This window comes from Balaenoptera physalus, assembly GCF_965194825.1.
Source record: "Balaenoptera physalus genome assembly, chromosome: X".
Taxonomy (NCBI): Eukaryota; Metazoa; Chordata; class Mammalia; order Artiodactyla; family Balaenopteridae; genus Balaenoptera; species Balaenoptera physalus.
The window spans coordinates 21,061,728-21,080,343 of NC_138903.1; the positions used below are offsets into that span (position 1 = coordinate 21,061,728).

At 38.1% G+C, this 18,616-nt stretch overlaps 1 protein-coding gene across 2 annotated transcripts; it reads left to right on the forward strand.

Moving 5' to 3' along the window:
• Positions 1-142: 142 nt before the first annotated feature.
• On the forward strand, positions 143-17,534 carry PRDX4 (peroxiredoxin 4). Of its 2 annotated transcripts, XM_082447281.1 has the most exons (7): positions 147-503; positions 4,012-4,129; positions 6,930-7,046; positions 9,584-9,706; positions 13,052-13,182; positions 14,201-14,235; positions 17,420-17,534. In XM_082447281.1, the coding sequence occupies exons 1-7, from the start codon at positions 260-262 to the stop codon at positions 17,468-17,470; spliced, it is 819 nt and encodes a 272-aa protein (XP_082303407.1). In that variant the 5' UTR covers positions 147-259; the 3' UTR covers positions 17,471-17,534. The 2 variants fall into 2 exon arrangements, with proteins under 2 accessions (XP_082303408.1, XP_082303407.1); XM_082447282.1 differs by lacking the exon at positions 6,930-7,046 and having other exon boundaries at positions 143-503.
• Positions 17,535-18,616: the final 1,082 nt, after the last annotated feature.

The window sequence follows — 18,616 nt, forward strand, 5'->3', positions numbered from 1 at the left end:
AAACGCCTGCAGGAGCTGAGCAGGTGGGGCTGACGCCCACGTGGCGGGGCGGGGCGGGGCGGGGGGGAGCCCGGGAAGCGAGGGACAGGGGGAGCGGGGAGGAGGCGGGGGAGGGAGGAGGCGGGGGAGGGAGGAGGCGGGGCAGCTCTCGCGAGGCCGCGCTTCGGCTCCCGCGGGCGTCGGGCGCGCGGTTGTAACTGCCAGGAGGTGGGAGAAGTAGCTCTCGAGCCAAGGGACGTGCGACTACCCTTGCGTGGTCATGGAGGCGCCGCGGCCGCCGCTACCCGCGACGACTTCGGCCCCTGGCCGGAGCCGAAAGCTACTGCTGCTGCCGCTGCTGCTGTTCCTGCTGCCGGCCGAAGCTCTGTGGAGCTTGGAGGCGGAGGAGAGGCCCCGAACCCGCGAAGAGGAGTGCCACTTCTACGCGGGTGGACAAGTGTACCCGGGGGAGGCGTCCCGGGTTTCGGTCTCCGACCACTCCCTGCACCTCAGCAAAGCCAAGAGTAGGTGGTGCCCCGCCAAGGCGGGGTGACCGGTGGCAGAGGGAGGCGGGAGATGGGGAGGATCAGGAGACACGTGTACCCTGGTTACGGTGGCTACCCGGGGGCCTGGCTTGGGCGGCACCCCCTGGGCTGCCTCCGGTCCCGGGGAGAGCCTGGCTGTCTCCTTGGGGGGTGGGGGGGATGGAAGGGGGTGCCAGGTGTGAAGAAAGGGATGGGTTCCACTAATCAGATTTTGGAAGAAGTAGTGGTTACCCCAGAAGCCACAGATGAGGGAAAGAGGGTGGCCCTGGTCCTGGGCTTGCAGGCAACGAGGATGTTGTGCAAACTGAAACACTTCCTCAAACATCGCAAAGAGCCTGCAGCACATCGCGTCTGTTCTGCGATTTCGGGGAAGAATGCATTGATAAGTTGAATAATGATTCACAGAAAGTTTGATTAAACAGAAAAGTGGCTAAACAAAATGCTCAAGAGGGCAAACGTTTCATTTTTCTTTTTTCTTTGATTGTTGTTGCATCTTAGAAAGAAGATTATTAAAAGCCACCTTCCCAAAGGCCTGTGTAGTTAATGGGTATCCTTTGTGTTTCTCAGAAATGAGGAACTTGTTACAGGGTGTACTTTGGAGGCTCTTTGTAGGGAAATGGGAAAAGGGAGGTTAGAAGTAATGCATTTGGGTTGATGATAAACCTCGTGGCAAATTTGTGTCCTGCCAATTTGGCTTTTGATTATTTGCATTTCTGTCCAGTGTACACAACTAATGGCCACTTTCAGGAAGGACACGTCAGACTAAGTAGATACTGAGAAAGTTGTGGCCTGCTGCATCTGGATGTTAAGATTAGCCCAAAAAAAGTGGCTAGGGGCTAAAGGATAAAGACTGTCCCTTACTCGCTTTTAAGTAACTTGCTTTTCCTACTGACCATTTGGCTTTTGTGGTACAGTTACAGAATGCTCCTTGCCCAGGTTCAGTGAAAAAAAGTAGTGCTTCACAATTATGAATCCCCAGTGTTAAATTGGATGTTGTTATGCCTTAGGATGGAGTGGGAGTGATAAATGAGAAAAACTCTTTCGCCTCCTTAAACATCTGCAGTTCTTTCCTACTGAAAGTTATCTTTAGATTTTTGTTTTTAAAAAAGCTAGTGTTGCACTTTTAAAATTGTATTTCCAAGTCCCATTGGTTTTACTTGCCTGGGAAGATATTTTGAAATATGTCAGCCAGTTAAGTGTTTATTGGCATTACCTATATTTTCCATAACAAATCCCATCCAAGTCTGCACATGGAAGCAAAAAATAGTAGTAATAATAGATTTTCCTCTACCAGCAAACCTTTTCAAGTTTTAGGTATTTGCTATATTTCTCTCATGTGCAGGCTCATCTAGAATTAAAATTACAAGGACTTTTCACTCATAAAATGGAATATTATGGCACTATTAAGTTCATACTTTCAAATAATTTTTAATAACATGAAAAACTGTTCATGATCTACTGCTTCCTTTTTTAAAAAGTGGGGCACGTGATCCAAATTTGTGTGTTTAAAAAAGACTGGAAGGAAAGACATCAAAATGTTAACAGTAGTTAAATTGATGGGGGTTATGGGGAGAGGGAATTTAAATATTCTTCTTTGTACTGCTCTGCATTTGCTTTATTAATTATATGATTTATATTCGGGACAATTTTTGTTTGTTTTTTAATACATGCAAGGGGTTGCTTTGGGAATTCCATTTATAGATCTTAGCAAACTGCATTCTTTTTGCTCTATAAACTGATGACAGTTTTGTTTTTTTTTTGAACACTGCAGTTCTTAAATCAAGAACCCAAAATTTCCCAAGGAAAAAAAAAAAAGCAAGCAAGCAAGCCATATCCAGGATACGAGGGCCTGCCTTTCCACCACCTTGCCAACATTGTGTTATCATTTAACAAATCTTTACCGATTTGCTAAGCCAAATAATAACAATAAAGTATTCTATCAGTGTTTACAAAAGAAAAAAGAAAAAGAAAGAAAGAACCCAAAATTGCCAAAATCAAGATTTTCAGAACAGAATTTTTCAGTTTTATTGGTTTTCCCAATATGCTAAAATCATTAAGGACTATCATTGTAACACATTATTTTTTTTAATTATAGTCAATTTATTATAGAAGATTTATTTTATTTAATTTTATTTATTTGGCCACGCCACATAAATTGTGGGATCTTAGTTCCCTGACTGGGAGTCTTAACCACTGGACCACCAGGGAAGTCCCTGCAACACATTGTTATAATTATAACCTCATACTTGAGTAGCATTTTAAGTAATGTATATAAAGCATATATAGTTCTGTATCCTTCTGCTATCTAATTCTCCCTCCTGGCCTTTACCAAATCAAATCAAGATATTTCTGGCTCAAGATAAGGAACCATGTGTATATATTAACTTCACAGAGAAATTAATCTTAAGTTTGTCTCTATTTTCAGTTACCCAAAATGCTGGATATTATACAAAATACAATAAATGCTGGCTATTAAACCTTACTTTCTAGGAACCTTAGTCAAACTTGGAAGCAAGTATTGACTTTAATGTATGTAATGGTTCTGAAAGTTTAAGTGCTATCTGAATGTGTTAACAGAAGATCAAGGTACATTATTATCAAAGCGTGTTGGCTAGACTTACAGCATGCCCTTACAAGAGAGCAGCATGAACTATTCAATTTCCATTAGGTCACTTGAAACCTGTTCAAGAGGGGTCTCCTCTTTCAAAGCCCTGGAAAATTATCCCATGCTCTGGGATTTTACACTTCTGTCCTGGTATCTTTGCAGATTTCCTTTTCCTTGAATGTAGCAGCAGGTCCTCCATGTGTATGTGAGAAATTGGACAAGCATTTAAATTAGTACATCTGGAATACTGCCATTAGAGAACCAAAAGTCTAAATATTTGAAAGTAGAAAGTTGATTAACTTGGAGGGGCTATAGTGAAGTATCCAGTAGGGTTTAGTGAAGGGATGGAATGTAGGGGGTCTGTGAACATGAATAGGAAAAAAATTTTTATTTTCACTAACCTCCCACTGAAATTTGGCATTTCTTTCCATTATGAACATCAGCAACAAACCACCTTAGCTTCAGCAGTACTTGCTTGTACTTGTCTCCAGTAGAGTCACAGATATTTTCATGCCACATTATGGTTGTTGCAAGTATCCTGAAACATCATTTACACTCATCATAATCTTGGGTAGTTACTAGATCACTGCTAGATCTTGCAGTTTTAAAGTGTTAATAAAATGACACAAATCTTAATATTATCACCAGTTTGTTTTTTGATAGTTTTGATAATTGCATTTCAATGTAATTGGTTTCCTTTGCAATTCTAAATATTTTATGCATTCAGTAACACTATTCTGAGAAGTCCATCAGCATCACCAGACTGCTAAAGAGGTCCAAAGATTCTGAAGCCTGGATTTTTAGTGATTTTCTAAAAATGTCCTTCTGTGTTCCCACCAACCTTCTCATTGTTAAAGAACATCATATATTTTTCTTTCTTAGTTTCCAAGCCAGCACCTTATTGGGAAGGAACAGCTGTGATAAATGGAGAATTTAAGGAGCTGAAGTTAACTGATTATTGTGGGAAATACCTGGTTTTTTTCTTCTACCCACTTGATTTGTAAGTAATACATGTACATAGCAGCTAGTAAAACCTCAGTCATTATCAATCATTATTCAACAACATCAAATAGTTAGAAATTATTTTATTTAGCACTTGTTCTTAAAGGGAAAACAGATGAGTTTTTTCAAGAAGGTAACATCTTGAATATATTTCAGAATCATAACCCATTGACCCCGGTACTTATATCTACATGATTGTGTTATCATAATGTAGTCATTAGAGGAAAGCCACATTTATATTCATTAAGCCATACTTAGTAAGGCAAGAAAATGGACTGAGAATATTTTAGAAAGCATTTAATAGCAAGACTTATGCCACAAATCTGTTTGTTAACTTGAATGTTTATAAGCCTTTTTCTCTGGTGATGCCGTTTAACTATGGTTTTACTATTTTTATTCTTTGCTACATCTGTTGCTTTTCTGTGACTTGAACATTTTCCTGAAAATACTGGATATGCTTAAGGAATAATACCTATTAATATAAATTATGGTTATGGGGGTAGTTCTCTTACTTTAACTCTGGCAGTGAGCACTTTTGTAGATAGAAAGTTGACTCAAAGTAAATACTCTTGGAACTTTAGTCACATTGAGGATTTAACTTTGAGTGTTTTTCAAATTCCATGAAAGTGAAAAGATACCAAGGAGAGTTATCCCAACTTTTATCTTTTTTGTTTGAATATATTTTTTGGTTACAAAAGTAAATAGAAGATTCTTCTGTCTTTGCCACTGTATATTAAGGTCATTTTTACATTAGGAGTAATCTAGAACTAAGTAAATATATTTTAAACTTGCAGGGAGGATATACTTAAGCTCATATCTTTAGGTTGTCTCTAGGCCACGGGTCAGCAAAGTTTTTCTGTACAGGGTCAGATAGTAAATATTTTAGTCTCAAAGTGATCTTCATTGCAACTACTCACTTTTGCCTTTGAAGCACAAAACAGACATAGACAATAATGAATGAGTGTTGTGCTCCATTGAAAGTTTATTTACAAAAAATAAGATAGGCTAGATTTGGACTGTGAACTGAAGTTTGCTGACCCCCTACTCTAAATCCAAATAGAATTCTCATAAAAATTTGTACATTGAGGCTAAAACAAATCATGAATCTGCATAATATATAATCTTTTAAATTAGTAAGAACTTGCTTCTTTCTAATCAACTTGTACTATGGCTTGACTAGCTAAAATGTATTCTATAACTTAACTTCAAAGAGAAACCAGAAGTAGAAATTTTAATATATATAAAATGATAGGCCTTCTAAATTCATGCTGTAAAGCTGAAAAGCAACACATATATTAAATATATTTGATGCTAAACCTGAATTTTGAAATTAGTATAACATAGACAAATATGCTATTTCTCCAGTGTTATTTAAAACTCCATAATGAATAAGATATATCTAATTAGAGCATGATGTTAGCAGTGGTCTTCTGGGGCAGGGAGCTGAGAGAGCTTCTTTCTGTTGTTTCTGTGTAATGCCTGTCGGACTGGGCCTGGTTAGAGAAGGAAGAATCCTGGGACATTTGCCACAGTCTGCAAGGAAGAAAGTCGGAATTCTGCTGAGATTCTGCAGAATTTCAGTTTTCTGCCGAAATTTTAAGTTGGGCCAGTATGTCTCTAGGTGGCATTTCTTGGAATAATAGGAAGGAGGGCAGGGGCTGATCATTCCTACCGTTTGGAAAATATTAAAAATACATGTCATAGGCCAGGTTTCCAGGGACATAATCTGGATTAGAATTGTCTGCTTGCATATGGCAGTCCTCCACTCGAACAACTGAAACATTTGAAAGGCCTCTATTGGGCTGTGGTAGGAACTTGTTGTCCTGTAAGTCTGTTTTTCAAACTTTCTTGACGATGACACACGGTAGGAAATACATTTTTCATTGCCGCCCAATACACTTATACATACAAGGTAATACTTAGTCTGTATGCACCGATATAGTCACGCTCCTTAAAATACTGAACAACTTCCATACCAACCCCCTCCCCAAGTTGCCCCTCCCACCTAGTCCCTTTCAGAAACCTCCAGAGAGAGCTAAAGCCAACCTTGAGTTAAGGTGGTTAAATATTTTTAATATCACTCCTGAATAGACACATATATATACACTTATATATACATGTATGTGCTTTATAACTTACCCTTACTGTGTGTGATATATGTGTGATCATATTTTCTATTTCACTTTTTTTAAATGTTGGTTGGATCTCAATAAATTGGCTTAAGGAGTCCCTATCACTGCTTGAAAAATACTACCCTAAGGTAATATTCTCTAAATGTGCCCTTCTGACAACAGGACTGGGAGACGAGGTAGTAAGTAGAAGAGGACCTTATCAAGAAAGGGAGGGGGGTGGGAGAGTATTTCCTCATCTCCAAAATAGAGGTAGATGCATCTAGCTCATAGGGTTGGCATAGGAAGGTTAAAAAAAAATAGTGAAACAATGTAAAATTTGTATTGATCCTTTGAAAGCTATAAAGCACTATATAAAGTATTATTGAATAAAAGCTAATAAAATGGGGGATGCTGCCATAAGGGAGAAGGGAACATTGGTTGACCACTGATCCATTAAGTTATAAAAGTAAAGTTTATCGAGATGTAATTGGGAACTCTATAATATACTTTTTAAATTAAATAAGATTTGATCAAATAACCATTTTTTTAGACTACACCTTGAGAAGCTTCATATATAAAATTGTTCTTAATGTGTGTTTTTATATACTAAAGGTGTTTATAAAAACAAAATCATTTGAAACTAAGTATATGTGTATTTTGAGAATAATTTTTTTTTTTAACTTTCAGCACTTTTGTGTGTCCAACTGAAATCATCGCCTTTGGTGATAGAATTGAGGAATTCAGATCGATAAACACTGAAGTGGTAGCATGCTCTGTTGATTCACAGTTTACCCATTTGGCGTGGTCAGTATCTTAAACTTAATATTTGTAGGGAAAAGAATGGACATACTCTTAAATTATGGGCAGACAACTCTTAACATGACAGGAATATAGAGGAGCTCCAGTGGCACAATCGGTTAGCGCATGGTACTTGTATGACAGGAATATAGTTATTTATCAGACAGTTCAGGAATAAATTTATCTGAGAGCTGCTAGTTCAATGAAGGTACAGTAAAAATGCTTAAGGATTTTATAGGACATTTCAAATTTTGGGAAAAAAAGTTAAATTCAAAAGATGTAATATCCATAGCAAAAACCACTGAATTGTATGATTACTTTATTATCATAAATTGGGTAACCTTAATCTGGAGAAATAAAATCTAAAATACCATGTCTCTCTGTTACACAGTTGTCTAGTATTAAGTCAAACTCAAAATAGCTTTTATAATTACTTTTTAAGAAGCAATGATTTTTTAAATTAATGCTTTAAATAATTTTTTAAAATTCATTAAACATGAAAAGATGCTCCGCCTAATTAATTGCAGAGAATTTACAATAAAATGACAAGAGATGCCATTTTTTTCCTCTGTCTGGCCAAGAGTTCAAATATTTAAGAATTTCATCTAATGTTGACAAAGGTGTGAAGAAATGGTACTTACACAAACACAGTTGATTCAGCATTTCTGGAGAGCAGTTAGGCAACATGTTTCAAACATTGAAATGTTCATGTTGATGTGAGTTTTGTTTTGTTTTATAAATTTATTTATTTATTTTTGGCTGCATTGGGTCTTCATTGCTGAGCGCGGGCTTTCTCTGGTTACGGCGAGCGGGGGCTACTCTTCGTTGTGGTGCGCAGGCTTCTCACTGCGGTGGCGTCTCTTGTTGCGGAGCATGGGCTGTAGGCTCGCGGGCTTCAGTAGTTGCAGCACGCAGGCTCAGTAGTTGTGGCTCATGGGCTCTAGAGCTCAGGCTCAGTAGTTGTGGAGCACAGGCTTAGTTGCTCTGTGGCATGTGGGATCTTCCCGGACCAGGGCTCGAACCCATGTCCCCTGCATTGGCAGGTGGATTCTTAGCCACTGAGCCACCAGGGAAGTCCCTAATGTGAGTTTTTAATAGCATCCATAATTTTGTTCACAAAATTTTTGCACAATAAAGATTGTTCAGAATTATTTTGCTTTTAAAATTTAACATTCAATTCATTAAAGTAACAAAGTCAAAACAGGTTTTTCTCCATTTACAATTATGTATATAAATATATATACATATACATGAATATATATTTGTATATATAACTGTAAATGTGTATAAATTATAATTATAAATGTAAATTATACATACACACATATATGTATGTGTATATATGTAAGTAAAATTTTAATTGGTTCAGGAGCTACAATTTAAATTTAATTTACATTTCCTTAAGTAATTGATTCTCTTAACTATTTTAAGATGCAGTTATATATTTAATATATTTAAGCATCTCAATTTTCAGGCAAATTTTCCCAAGAACTTAAGTAATTCTTGCAAATCTAATAAATAAATAGGTGTGTCTTAAGTCCTTTTAAAATGTTTCTTTACTAGTTATAAACTAAAATTTCAGATTACACATTTTGAATTGGAATCATAAAGTGAATCTGTTATTTTAACATGCCAAATCTCTTAAACATTATAAATAATTTAGTATACAAATATATACCGATTATTTCTAAATATAAAAATATTAAAACTATGGGTTTAATTTGCTTCATTTCTTTAGTAATTCTAAATCTTTGCAGGATTAAAACACAAATCCACTAAGGAGAAAGTTATGTCATCCCAAATAATTTGGGATTGCTTTCCCAAGGAATTTTGCGGGATACATTCTCAGCTGGATAGGTTTCATATCAACCAGAGATTTCTACTTGGATGTCAGAACTGGGGCTGCAAACATCTGGAGCAACAGTTCCCTGTTTCCTAACGGCTACGTCAGTGTCCTACCATGAGGGCCCCAACCCACATCCCCCAGGTTCAAGTTGCAGAATACTTAAATCTGAAGACTGATGAGTCTGAGATTACAGCTAACTTCCTTGCTGCTTCAAGTGGACTTTGCATTTCTTGTCTCTCAGAATATTAAAATGCCATCCAGTTGTATCCTGCTTATCTCACAAGGCTTTGTCTTGCAATCACAATTCTAAGGTTATGCTTATTACAATGCATATCCTTTGATCCATAGTTCCACTTCTAGGAATTAATCAGACAAGTATACAAAGTTGAGAATTATCAGGATTTTCCAGCAGTGTTTATAAAGCAAAAAAAATGGAATCAGCTTAAATGACTGTCAGTAGAGATTAGTAACATATATTATGTCTGTACATTAAAAATGTGATGTGTATCTCCATATTTAGTGTTTAAAGGATATGAATATATTGTTAAAGGGAGGGAGAGGCAAGAAAAATAGAATGTATATTAGCCTGTCTTTGTTAGAGAATGTGTGTTGTATGTTTGTGTGCATATGCAAAGAAAGAGTGCTGTTTTAATATATGCCATTTACTTAACCCTGAAAGGTAAATTTTCTGTTGCAGGATTAATACCGATCGAAGACAAGGAGGAATTGAGCCGATAAGCATTCCACTTCTTTCAGATTTGAACCATCAGATCTCAAAGGACTATGGCGTATATCTGGAAGACTCGGGCCACACTCTTAGGTACCTTTCAGTGGTTTTACATTATGACAAATATGAATATATTTGTAATCCTCCTTGAAATGGAGTTAGAAGGTACAAGGTTTGATCAAGAAATATTTGCTCTATTTGCAAAAATGTTGTAGATACCATTAAAAATAATTGGTAAGTGCCCAACTTAAGCTATGTGAGTGTCATAGACTGTTAGAGCCAGAAGATTATTTAGAGGTATTTGACCAACCCTGTCATTTTACATAAAAAACAGATTCAGAGTTCCATGGACTTAGCCAAAGTTACTATAGTTAATTGCAGAGCCCAGACGTGAACCCAGGTCCCCAAATTGTTTGTCCATTTCTTTCTCCTCTTTTCCAAACTGACTCTAGTAATGGTTTTTCTAAATACAAGTATCATAGTATTTAGCAAACCTGTGTCTTTGGAGTAGGAAAAATTAAGGAAATATTTTACCCAACAACCCTCATTGAGTTACTTGAGTTAATAAATACTGATAGAATTCTTTGAAAAAAGGGCAACTTCAGCTTGAAACAGTTTTAATTTTCTTATATATTGTTGATTTGCTTTGCAGTGCTAAGTTTTTTTAATGTTTTATGTGAAGGTGTCAGTATTTTATAATCCTGTGGGTTTCATATAACAGCTTTATTGAGATATAATTCACGTACCATACAACTCACCCATTTAAAGCATACAATTCAGTGGTTTTTAGCATATTCACAGAGTTGTACTACCATCACCACAATCAATTTTAGAACATTTTCATTGCTCCAAAAAGAAATCCCATCCCCATTAGCAGTCACTCCCCATTTCACCCAGTCCCCCTCCCCTAGCCCTACACAACCACTAATCTACTTTATGTCTTTCTAGTTGCCTGTTCTGGACATTTCATATAAATGGAATCCTACAGTATCTGCTCTTTTATGACTAGCCTCTTTCACTTAGCATAATGTTTTCAAAAAAGGTTCATCCATATTGTATCATGTGTCACTACCAAGTTCCTTTCTCTTTTTTTTTTTGGTACTTGCCAAGTCTGTAATGGTTTCTGCCTAGAGTTTATTACTAAGTTAACTCCCAAAGAGTAAATATGCCACTAAAAAGATTGAGGCACTTTTAAAATTTAGAATTATTTTAACATTAACCAAGTGAAATTATCTAATATTAGCTATTTTATGTGATTTGAACCAATAGTTTGTTTTTTTAATTTTTTATTTTCATCAAAGTAATATATGCACATAGTTTTTTTTTTTTTATGCACATAGTTTTTAAAAGTCACATTTTCTTAAACAGTCCTCTCCTTACTCCTAGCCCTGCTTCATGGAGGAAGCTACTTTCAGCCCTTTAGCTACTGCTTGCATTATTTGACTTCATATTTCTAAACAGTATCTTATATAATACATCTCCTGGATATATCAATTTTGGTATTATTTTTCATGGTAAATAGGACTTTATCTTTCTTACATCATCCCCAAATTAATTTTCCCAGTATGATGTGTCACAATTTCAGATTAAGTCAATATTCAGTGTTTATATAAATATTGTTCACTGCTAAGCTTTTAAGTGTAGTGTGCTGAAGATAACCTTCCCCTCTGGCAAATTTTTTAATTTTCTTGTAGCTAATAAACTACTTCATTTCTTTCATTCCCTTAGTTGTCTATATATCCATCACTAATTATTCCTAAATTCCACACCTGGATTGTAACCCCTCTAAGTGCTGCATTTTTCCTCTGTCAGTTTTTTTCCTCCATCCTCCTGCTTCCAGTCAGACTGATGGCTCGCTAGGCCTGCTGCATAGCTGTTGTCCTAGCACTTTATGCACCAGCATCCTGGGACTTTCCTTCACCTCTTCTCTATTAGATACCCAATTTTCTGGCTCCCATGCCTGCCTGCCTTCTTTATGTAATCCTTTGTTATGGGGAAGCACATCCTCATAGCTTCCTAATACAAGGTCATTGGAAGGTAAAATGCTTGAGGGCCTTCTGTGTCTGAAAATGTTTTTATTCTGCTCTCATGCTTGATTAATAATGTGGCTGGGTGTAGAATTCTAGATTGAAAGGCATTTTCCTGTGGACATTTGAAAGCATTGCCCTGATACCTTTAGCTTCTGGGGCTGGTATTGAGATGTCTGTTGCCATTTTAATTTCGTGCTTTTTGTAAGAATGACCTGTCTCTGCTCTGTGAAAGAGACATATATACATATTACACCAAGTATGGCAAATGCCTTCGTCTCATAGTCTACCAAAGAAGCAGTTCACAAAATCAGAACAGAAAACAGAAGCTACAATTTGCTACCAAAGAAAAGGCAGATTTGTTTTTGTGTGGTGTGTGTTGGTATGATGTGCCTTACAGAGGCAAGGTCAAAATTTCCGATCAGGGTCACTTACTTCAGAACAGACTTGATCACCTTTGATGAGAATTTTCAACTGTAAAAGTAGTACATGAAAGAATACCCATATGAGTAGTAATTAACAATTTTGCCTGAGTTTGGCCAAGTTGATCTGGTCTAAGGAGACTGAGCCCTAGTTAGTTCAGACGTTGAGTTGCTCATTCAAAAAAGGTGTTATAGAATGAGCAGGAACACTTCAGTGATGTTTAACATGATTATGGAATAAGATTTCATGTACTAGATATGTAATGCCATGTATTTCTACTAAATATATATATCTCATCATTATTTTAATACTTGTACACAAGCAATTAGCCCTAGTACTCGAGATCCTTTTCTAATCCAAAGTAAGTATTGGGTTGAAATCCATATTGACTGAAATAAATAGATAGTAAAATCCTTTGACAATTTTTATCTCTAGTATACTTTAACTCTTACAGTGCCACCCCTATCTCAATAGCAGGTCTTTTAGGTCGAACTATCTCATTATTCCCCAGGCCTTAGTAGTGAATCACATATAGAAAGATTCAGAAGGAAAGGCAACTTCATATTGGTGACTTTGTCTTTTTCCACCACTGAAAAAGGAAATACAAAGACATTCTAAACAGCCAGTGATAAGAAACATGGATCACTCCTTCACCCAAAGGAAGGCATTGCTAGGTAGTTTAATCATTTCATTTACAGTACAATCCCAAACCTAGTACATGTCAAGATTCAACTGATAATACTACAGTACATTTCATAGACAAAAACAAATTATTAAAGCTACCGTTTAACAGTGATAATCCCAAAATATACAGTAGATAAGTGTGGGTATGGGGGTGTGTGCATGTGCATACCCGTCAAGTAGGTAAGTAGTGTTTTTGGTTCTGTATAACATCCTTCTGTGTGAGCAGTACAGGGATTCACGTTAACTAATATTTTTCTTGACTGAGAACAAATGTCCTCACCTTTACCATTCTTATGTTTTACAGAGGTCTCTTCATTATTGATGACAAAGGAATCCTAAGACAGATTACTCTGAATGACCTTCCTGTGGGTAGATCTGTGGATGAGACACTGCGTTTGGTTCAAGCATTCCAGTACACCGACAAACATGGAGAAGGTGCCCTTCCCTTCTAACCATCATAGCCTCTTGATTTTTTAGTTTGAGAGATACTAGCATAATTGGTTTGGTTTCTTATCTTACAAGTAATTTTCATGGTTCCAAAGTCTTCTGATTGTTTTCAGATTATTAGGTCTTTTAAGCAGATCAAATTATAATTTAAAGTGCTTTTAACAAAATATCACTAATATATTCTACTTACTGAATAGGATGGACAAAATATTATTTTCATAGTCCTTTTGGTTAAGCTCAGAGAAGTTTCTGCTACTGTAATTTTTCAAATTATGTTTCTATAAACTTAAAATGCACCGGCCAATCGGGCAGTATCTAGTAACGTAGGTTTTATTTGCATGTTTACATTATTTGATTTAGCTTTTTTTCCTCAAAGTAATTCAGAAATCCTTAAGGTTATTCAGTATCACACTGGTAATCTGTCATTTCATCCTTTCACTTCAAGTTTTTGTAGTAGCCAAATGGAAAAGGTCAGATCGTCTTAAAATAGAACACATGTTACATATTCCTTTCAAAAGTGTAACTCAGTGCCTGAGTCAGGGTGCACTCTAAATCAAGGGGAAATCCTACCTTCCAAATAATGTTAAAGTCTCTTTTGACAAACAGTGAACCATGGCATCAGTACAAAATACTGCAGGACATAGCAGATAAGCTTAAGGGAATGTACATTCAAAGAATTTTTGCTTTACCCAGACCTTTCAGTTTACCAGATTCCCAAACTTTCCAACTGTATTAGAGGAACTCTCAATTTGGTTTCTTCTATTGTAAATGTAACTAAACATAATTGACAAAAGTGAAAATAGATTAGCTGCCTGCTGATAAGCTCCATGGCTAAAATTTCTTGCTGCAAGCCAATAAGCTAACAGAAGTCAAGTGTCCTGTAGCAATGTTCTCATTAATATAGGCTCTATTTTCAGTTTCATTTGGAAAAAGAAAACACAAGAGCTGCTAAAGAGAACTGAACTCTGTTTTTAAACTGTCTTTTGCCAATTTTTGTTTCTTTCAGTCTGCCCTGCAGGATGGAAACCCGGTAGTGAAACAGTACGTCAAATTGATTTTTCTGTTAAGAGGATGGCTGGGGGGGAAAAAAAAAGCCAACCCTAGGATAATCTTTCCTTGTAATAGAACTGCCTTGATTTTGTAAATGAAGTAAACATTGCTAGGCAGAACTCATAAGACTACAGGCACTCTTTGGACTGTACGGAGAGTAGCTGAAACTGGGAAAGCAGAATATGGGACCTGGCGCTGTGAATTTTAAAGCCAAGTATACAGAGAAAGATACCATTAAAAAAAGGGGGGGGGAAACAATGGAGACGTGGTAGAATCAATTCAGGGCAAAGAAAACAGTCACAAGCAAAACCTTCAGTGTATATTAAAAGCTTTTAAGAAAATCTGGCTTACTGGGGGCAGACACCAAAAACAATGGGAACTACGAACCTGCAGCCTGTGAAAAGGAGACCCCAAACACATTAAGTTAAGCAAAATGAGACGACAGAGAAACACACAGCAGATGAAGGAGCAAGGCAAAAACCCACCAGACCTAACAAATGAAGAGGAAATAGGCAGTCTACCTGAAAAAGAATTCAGAGTAATGACAGTAAAGATGATCCAAAATCTTGGAAATAGAATGGAGAAAATACAAGAAACGTTTAACAAGGACCGAGAAGAACTAAAGAGCAAACAAACAATGATGAACAACACAATAAATGAAATTTAAAATTCTCTAGAAGGGATCAATAGCAGAATAACTGAGGCAGAAGAACAGATAAGTGACCTGAAAGATAAAATAGTGGAAATAACTACTGAAGAGCAGAAGAAAGAAAAAAGAATGAAAAGAATTGAGGACAGTCTCAGAGACCTCTGGGACAACATTAAACACACCAACGTTTGAATTATAGGGGTCCCAGAAGAAGAAGAGAAGAAGAAAGGGTCTGAGAAAATATTTGAAGAGATTATAGTTGAAAACAATGAGATTAATTAACAAATCCATCATCTCACAGTTAGCCTTTTTTGTGTGGCGTGAGAAGGCTTAAGATCTACTCTTCTAGCAAATTTCAAGTATACCAACAGTATTAACTATAGTTAACCGTGCTGTGCATCCGCTCCCCAGAACTTATTCATCCTAAGACTGAAGGCTTATACCCTTTGACCAGCGTCTCCCCATTTCCCCCAGCCCCAGCCCCTGGCAACCACCATTCTACTCCGTTTTTATGGGCATTCATTCAACAGACATTCCTTGAGCACCTGCTATATGGCAACTTTTCGAACTTGGATGATAGCCAGATGATACTTACTAGTGAACACCATAGCCAATGTCCCAGCCCTCAGAGTTACGTTCTAATTTTAGTTGTGGCGAATGCTTTTAGAAACAGGTTGATGGGAGTCGGTGGGACAGTGCCTGGGATGGGGATAAAGTGGTCAGGAAAGACTTCTCAGATGATATTTGAGCTGAAACGTGAGTGAAGAAAGGAAGCCAGTCGTGCATGGAGCCGTGCAGAAAGAGCAGCAGGGGCAGAGGCCCTGAGGCCGGAAGCGGCTCAGCGCGGCGGGGGAGCATAAAGGGCTGGCGCGGGCAGAACGCTGAGCTGTGGGAATGGGAGAGGACGCCAGTGTCCCAGTGCACGGAGGGTTGGAGTCCCATGAGTTGACTGAGCAATGTGGAGTCCCTCGTGACCACAGGGAGGGCAGCAGGTGGTTTGAGGATAGGGCAAGGGTAGGATGAGGAGAAGGAGATGAAGTATGAACTAGTTCAAGAACTACAGCTGTGAAGGGAAGAAGGAAAGAAAAGAGGTGGAGAGGGGGATGTAGGATCAGAAAAGGTTTGGTGGTGGCGTTTCTTTGAAGATAGATGAACTTTTCATCTCCATTGCACAGGCCTCCTGATTTGTCTCCCCGACCTCAGTTTCTCTCCTCTCCAACGCATGTCATTCTGCAGACCGGAACCTCTTAGTGGCTCTGCAGTACAAAGTCCTCATGCTCGGGCACAGCCTTCAAGCTTCTGCGTTCTCTCTTTCCACTGCCTCTCTCTGGTCGTCGTCCCATGATTCACGCACGCGCATACACATGCGCACATGCTGTGCTCCCACCAAATCACGCGACTCATCTTTCCCCAAACTAAGCCCCACTCTGTCACGCTTTTGTGCCTTTGCTCAGGTCTTTCTTTCTGTAGCCTGGAGTACCTCTCTCCCCTTCCCTAAATTCTCCAAGTTCTTCTTTCAAGACCAACTTAAATGCTACTTCCACTCTGAGGCCTTCCCTGATGCCATCTCAGCCTCTGTTGAGTCACAGAGCCTGTGTCCTAGTTTTGTGTGTTGCATCAAAAGCAGTTATGTACACGTACATCATCCCCACGTGCTTGTACAAGCCTCCAAGGCGGGGACTTCGGTGGTTACCACTGGATCCCCCACTGTGCAGCACACTGTTGGCACCCAGTGGTTATGCCATAAGTACTCTTGAATTGAATTGGAATGCAGAGAGATTATATATTGGCAAAGACAAAATGCTCCTGGAGTGATGCCTGAAATTAGGTAACATTTATTTTATGCTGAAGAAAATGCATATAGAACTATCATAAGCTGATTACAATAAATTACAAGGTTATATTTTTATATAGGGATAGATGTACTTTACCTGTAACTAGCAAGTAACAGTTAATGTGAGAAATGAGAAACCTAGGAGGTTTCTAAGGCTGTAACGCTCTAGGAGGGAACACTTTTTCTTTCAGAGCATTTGTCCATTCACTAAATAGGCACTCATGTTGTTTTTAGAGTACTTCTTTCACTTTGCGGTTTGAGATTAAAAGGTTACAGTTCTGGACCTCCAAGCAATCCATTTGGACCCACTGCCCCCTTTTCAGGTTGTAGCATACCATAACTTCATCAGCAGATGATTTTTAAAATACATTAACATCTGTAGCCATGCTCTCTTAACATGTTTGATTTAATTAGACCATACCTGAAGATGCCATGAAAGCCTGGTGGCAAAGAGAAGAGCTGTAAGTAAATTTGAGGGTGCTTGAGTACAGATGTTAATTTACTAGCAAATTATCTGCCTTCTGGGATAGCTGAGATTAGCAGGACAAATCCAGTTTTTCCTAAATATATATGATATAATTTGGTACACAAAATAATCTTTACCTTTAGTCAAGAGATAAGCAACTAATGTCAGACTACTGTTGAAATACTTTGGCTTTTAAAATGAATAATTTGCTTTTTTTCTTTAACAGATAATTCCAGATCCAGCTGGAAAGCTCAAATACTTTGATAAACCGAACTGAAAAATACTTCCTCAGGTCATGATGCTTGAAACTTCTCAGTAAAGTTCACTGTTTTATTACCACATTGTGTTGCAGTAGTAATTTCTTGAATAATATAAAAATCCATGTCAGGGTCCAAAGATATTTAGTGTTTGGTAGACACTGATGCCAAAAGGTAGGCAGTTATTCTCTATCTTTCCAAAATACAAAAATGTCAGACTGACTCAAACTAGTAACAAGAGTAATAACTAACATTTATGGAGTACATGCCATCTACCAGGCATTGTGTTAGGAGGTTAGGTGCATTATTTCACTTAATTCTCACAGCAACTCTTTGAATTCTTTATTTTACAGATAAGGAAACAGCTAGCTAGCAAAGGTAGACTCAGTCTTTGAACCCAGACAGGCTAATTTCTAGTTTCGGGGCTGTTACCACTCCACTGTGGCTCACCTCTCTGTACCTTTGCGGGTGGCAGGAAAGAATAGGTTGTGAGCACAGTCACCTTCTATAGCATCTGGTAGGGACGGTGGACCCCAGACTCTCTGTATACAACATAAAGCCCCTTGGTTCCTCCTTTTTTCTAAATCTACATTTACAGCTTGTACTAAATTTATAAGTAACAACTTACATGTTTATATTAACATTGGGAGTTCCCTGGTGGCCTGGTGGTTAGGATTCCGGGCTTTCACTGTCGTGGCCCAGGTTCAATCCCTGGTCAGGGAACTAAGATCCTGCAAGCCGCGTGGTGCAGCCAAAAAAAAAAAAAAAATGATATTTAGTTTAACATAAGTTGAATCCCTAAGTATATGTAGCCAGCTATTCACAAATGACCACATATAAAGCTGAACTCCAGTGGTACTTTGTCACCCCAGTATGGCAATGGCTTTACTATAATTACTTATATACATGCCATGTAGTTTAAGGGAACTGGGACCCGAGAGCATCTGCCTCGTCCTGTCTTCCATGCTAATCCCCTCTCAACACTCGCAAAAAGCCCCTCGCCCCAGGGGAGGCCGTCCTAGAGTTGGGGATATCCCTGGCCTCCTGGCTGACGCTCTGAGTTCTGTCATAAACGGCAGGGGATTAGTGACAGGCATTCGGACATGGACACGGGAATCCAACTGCCATTTATAACCCTTTGCTATAGCAAAGTATGTTCTAAGTGC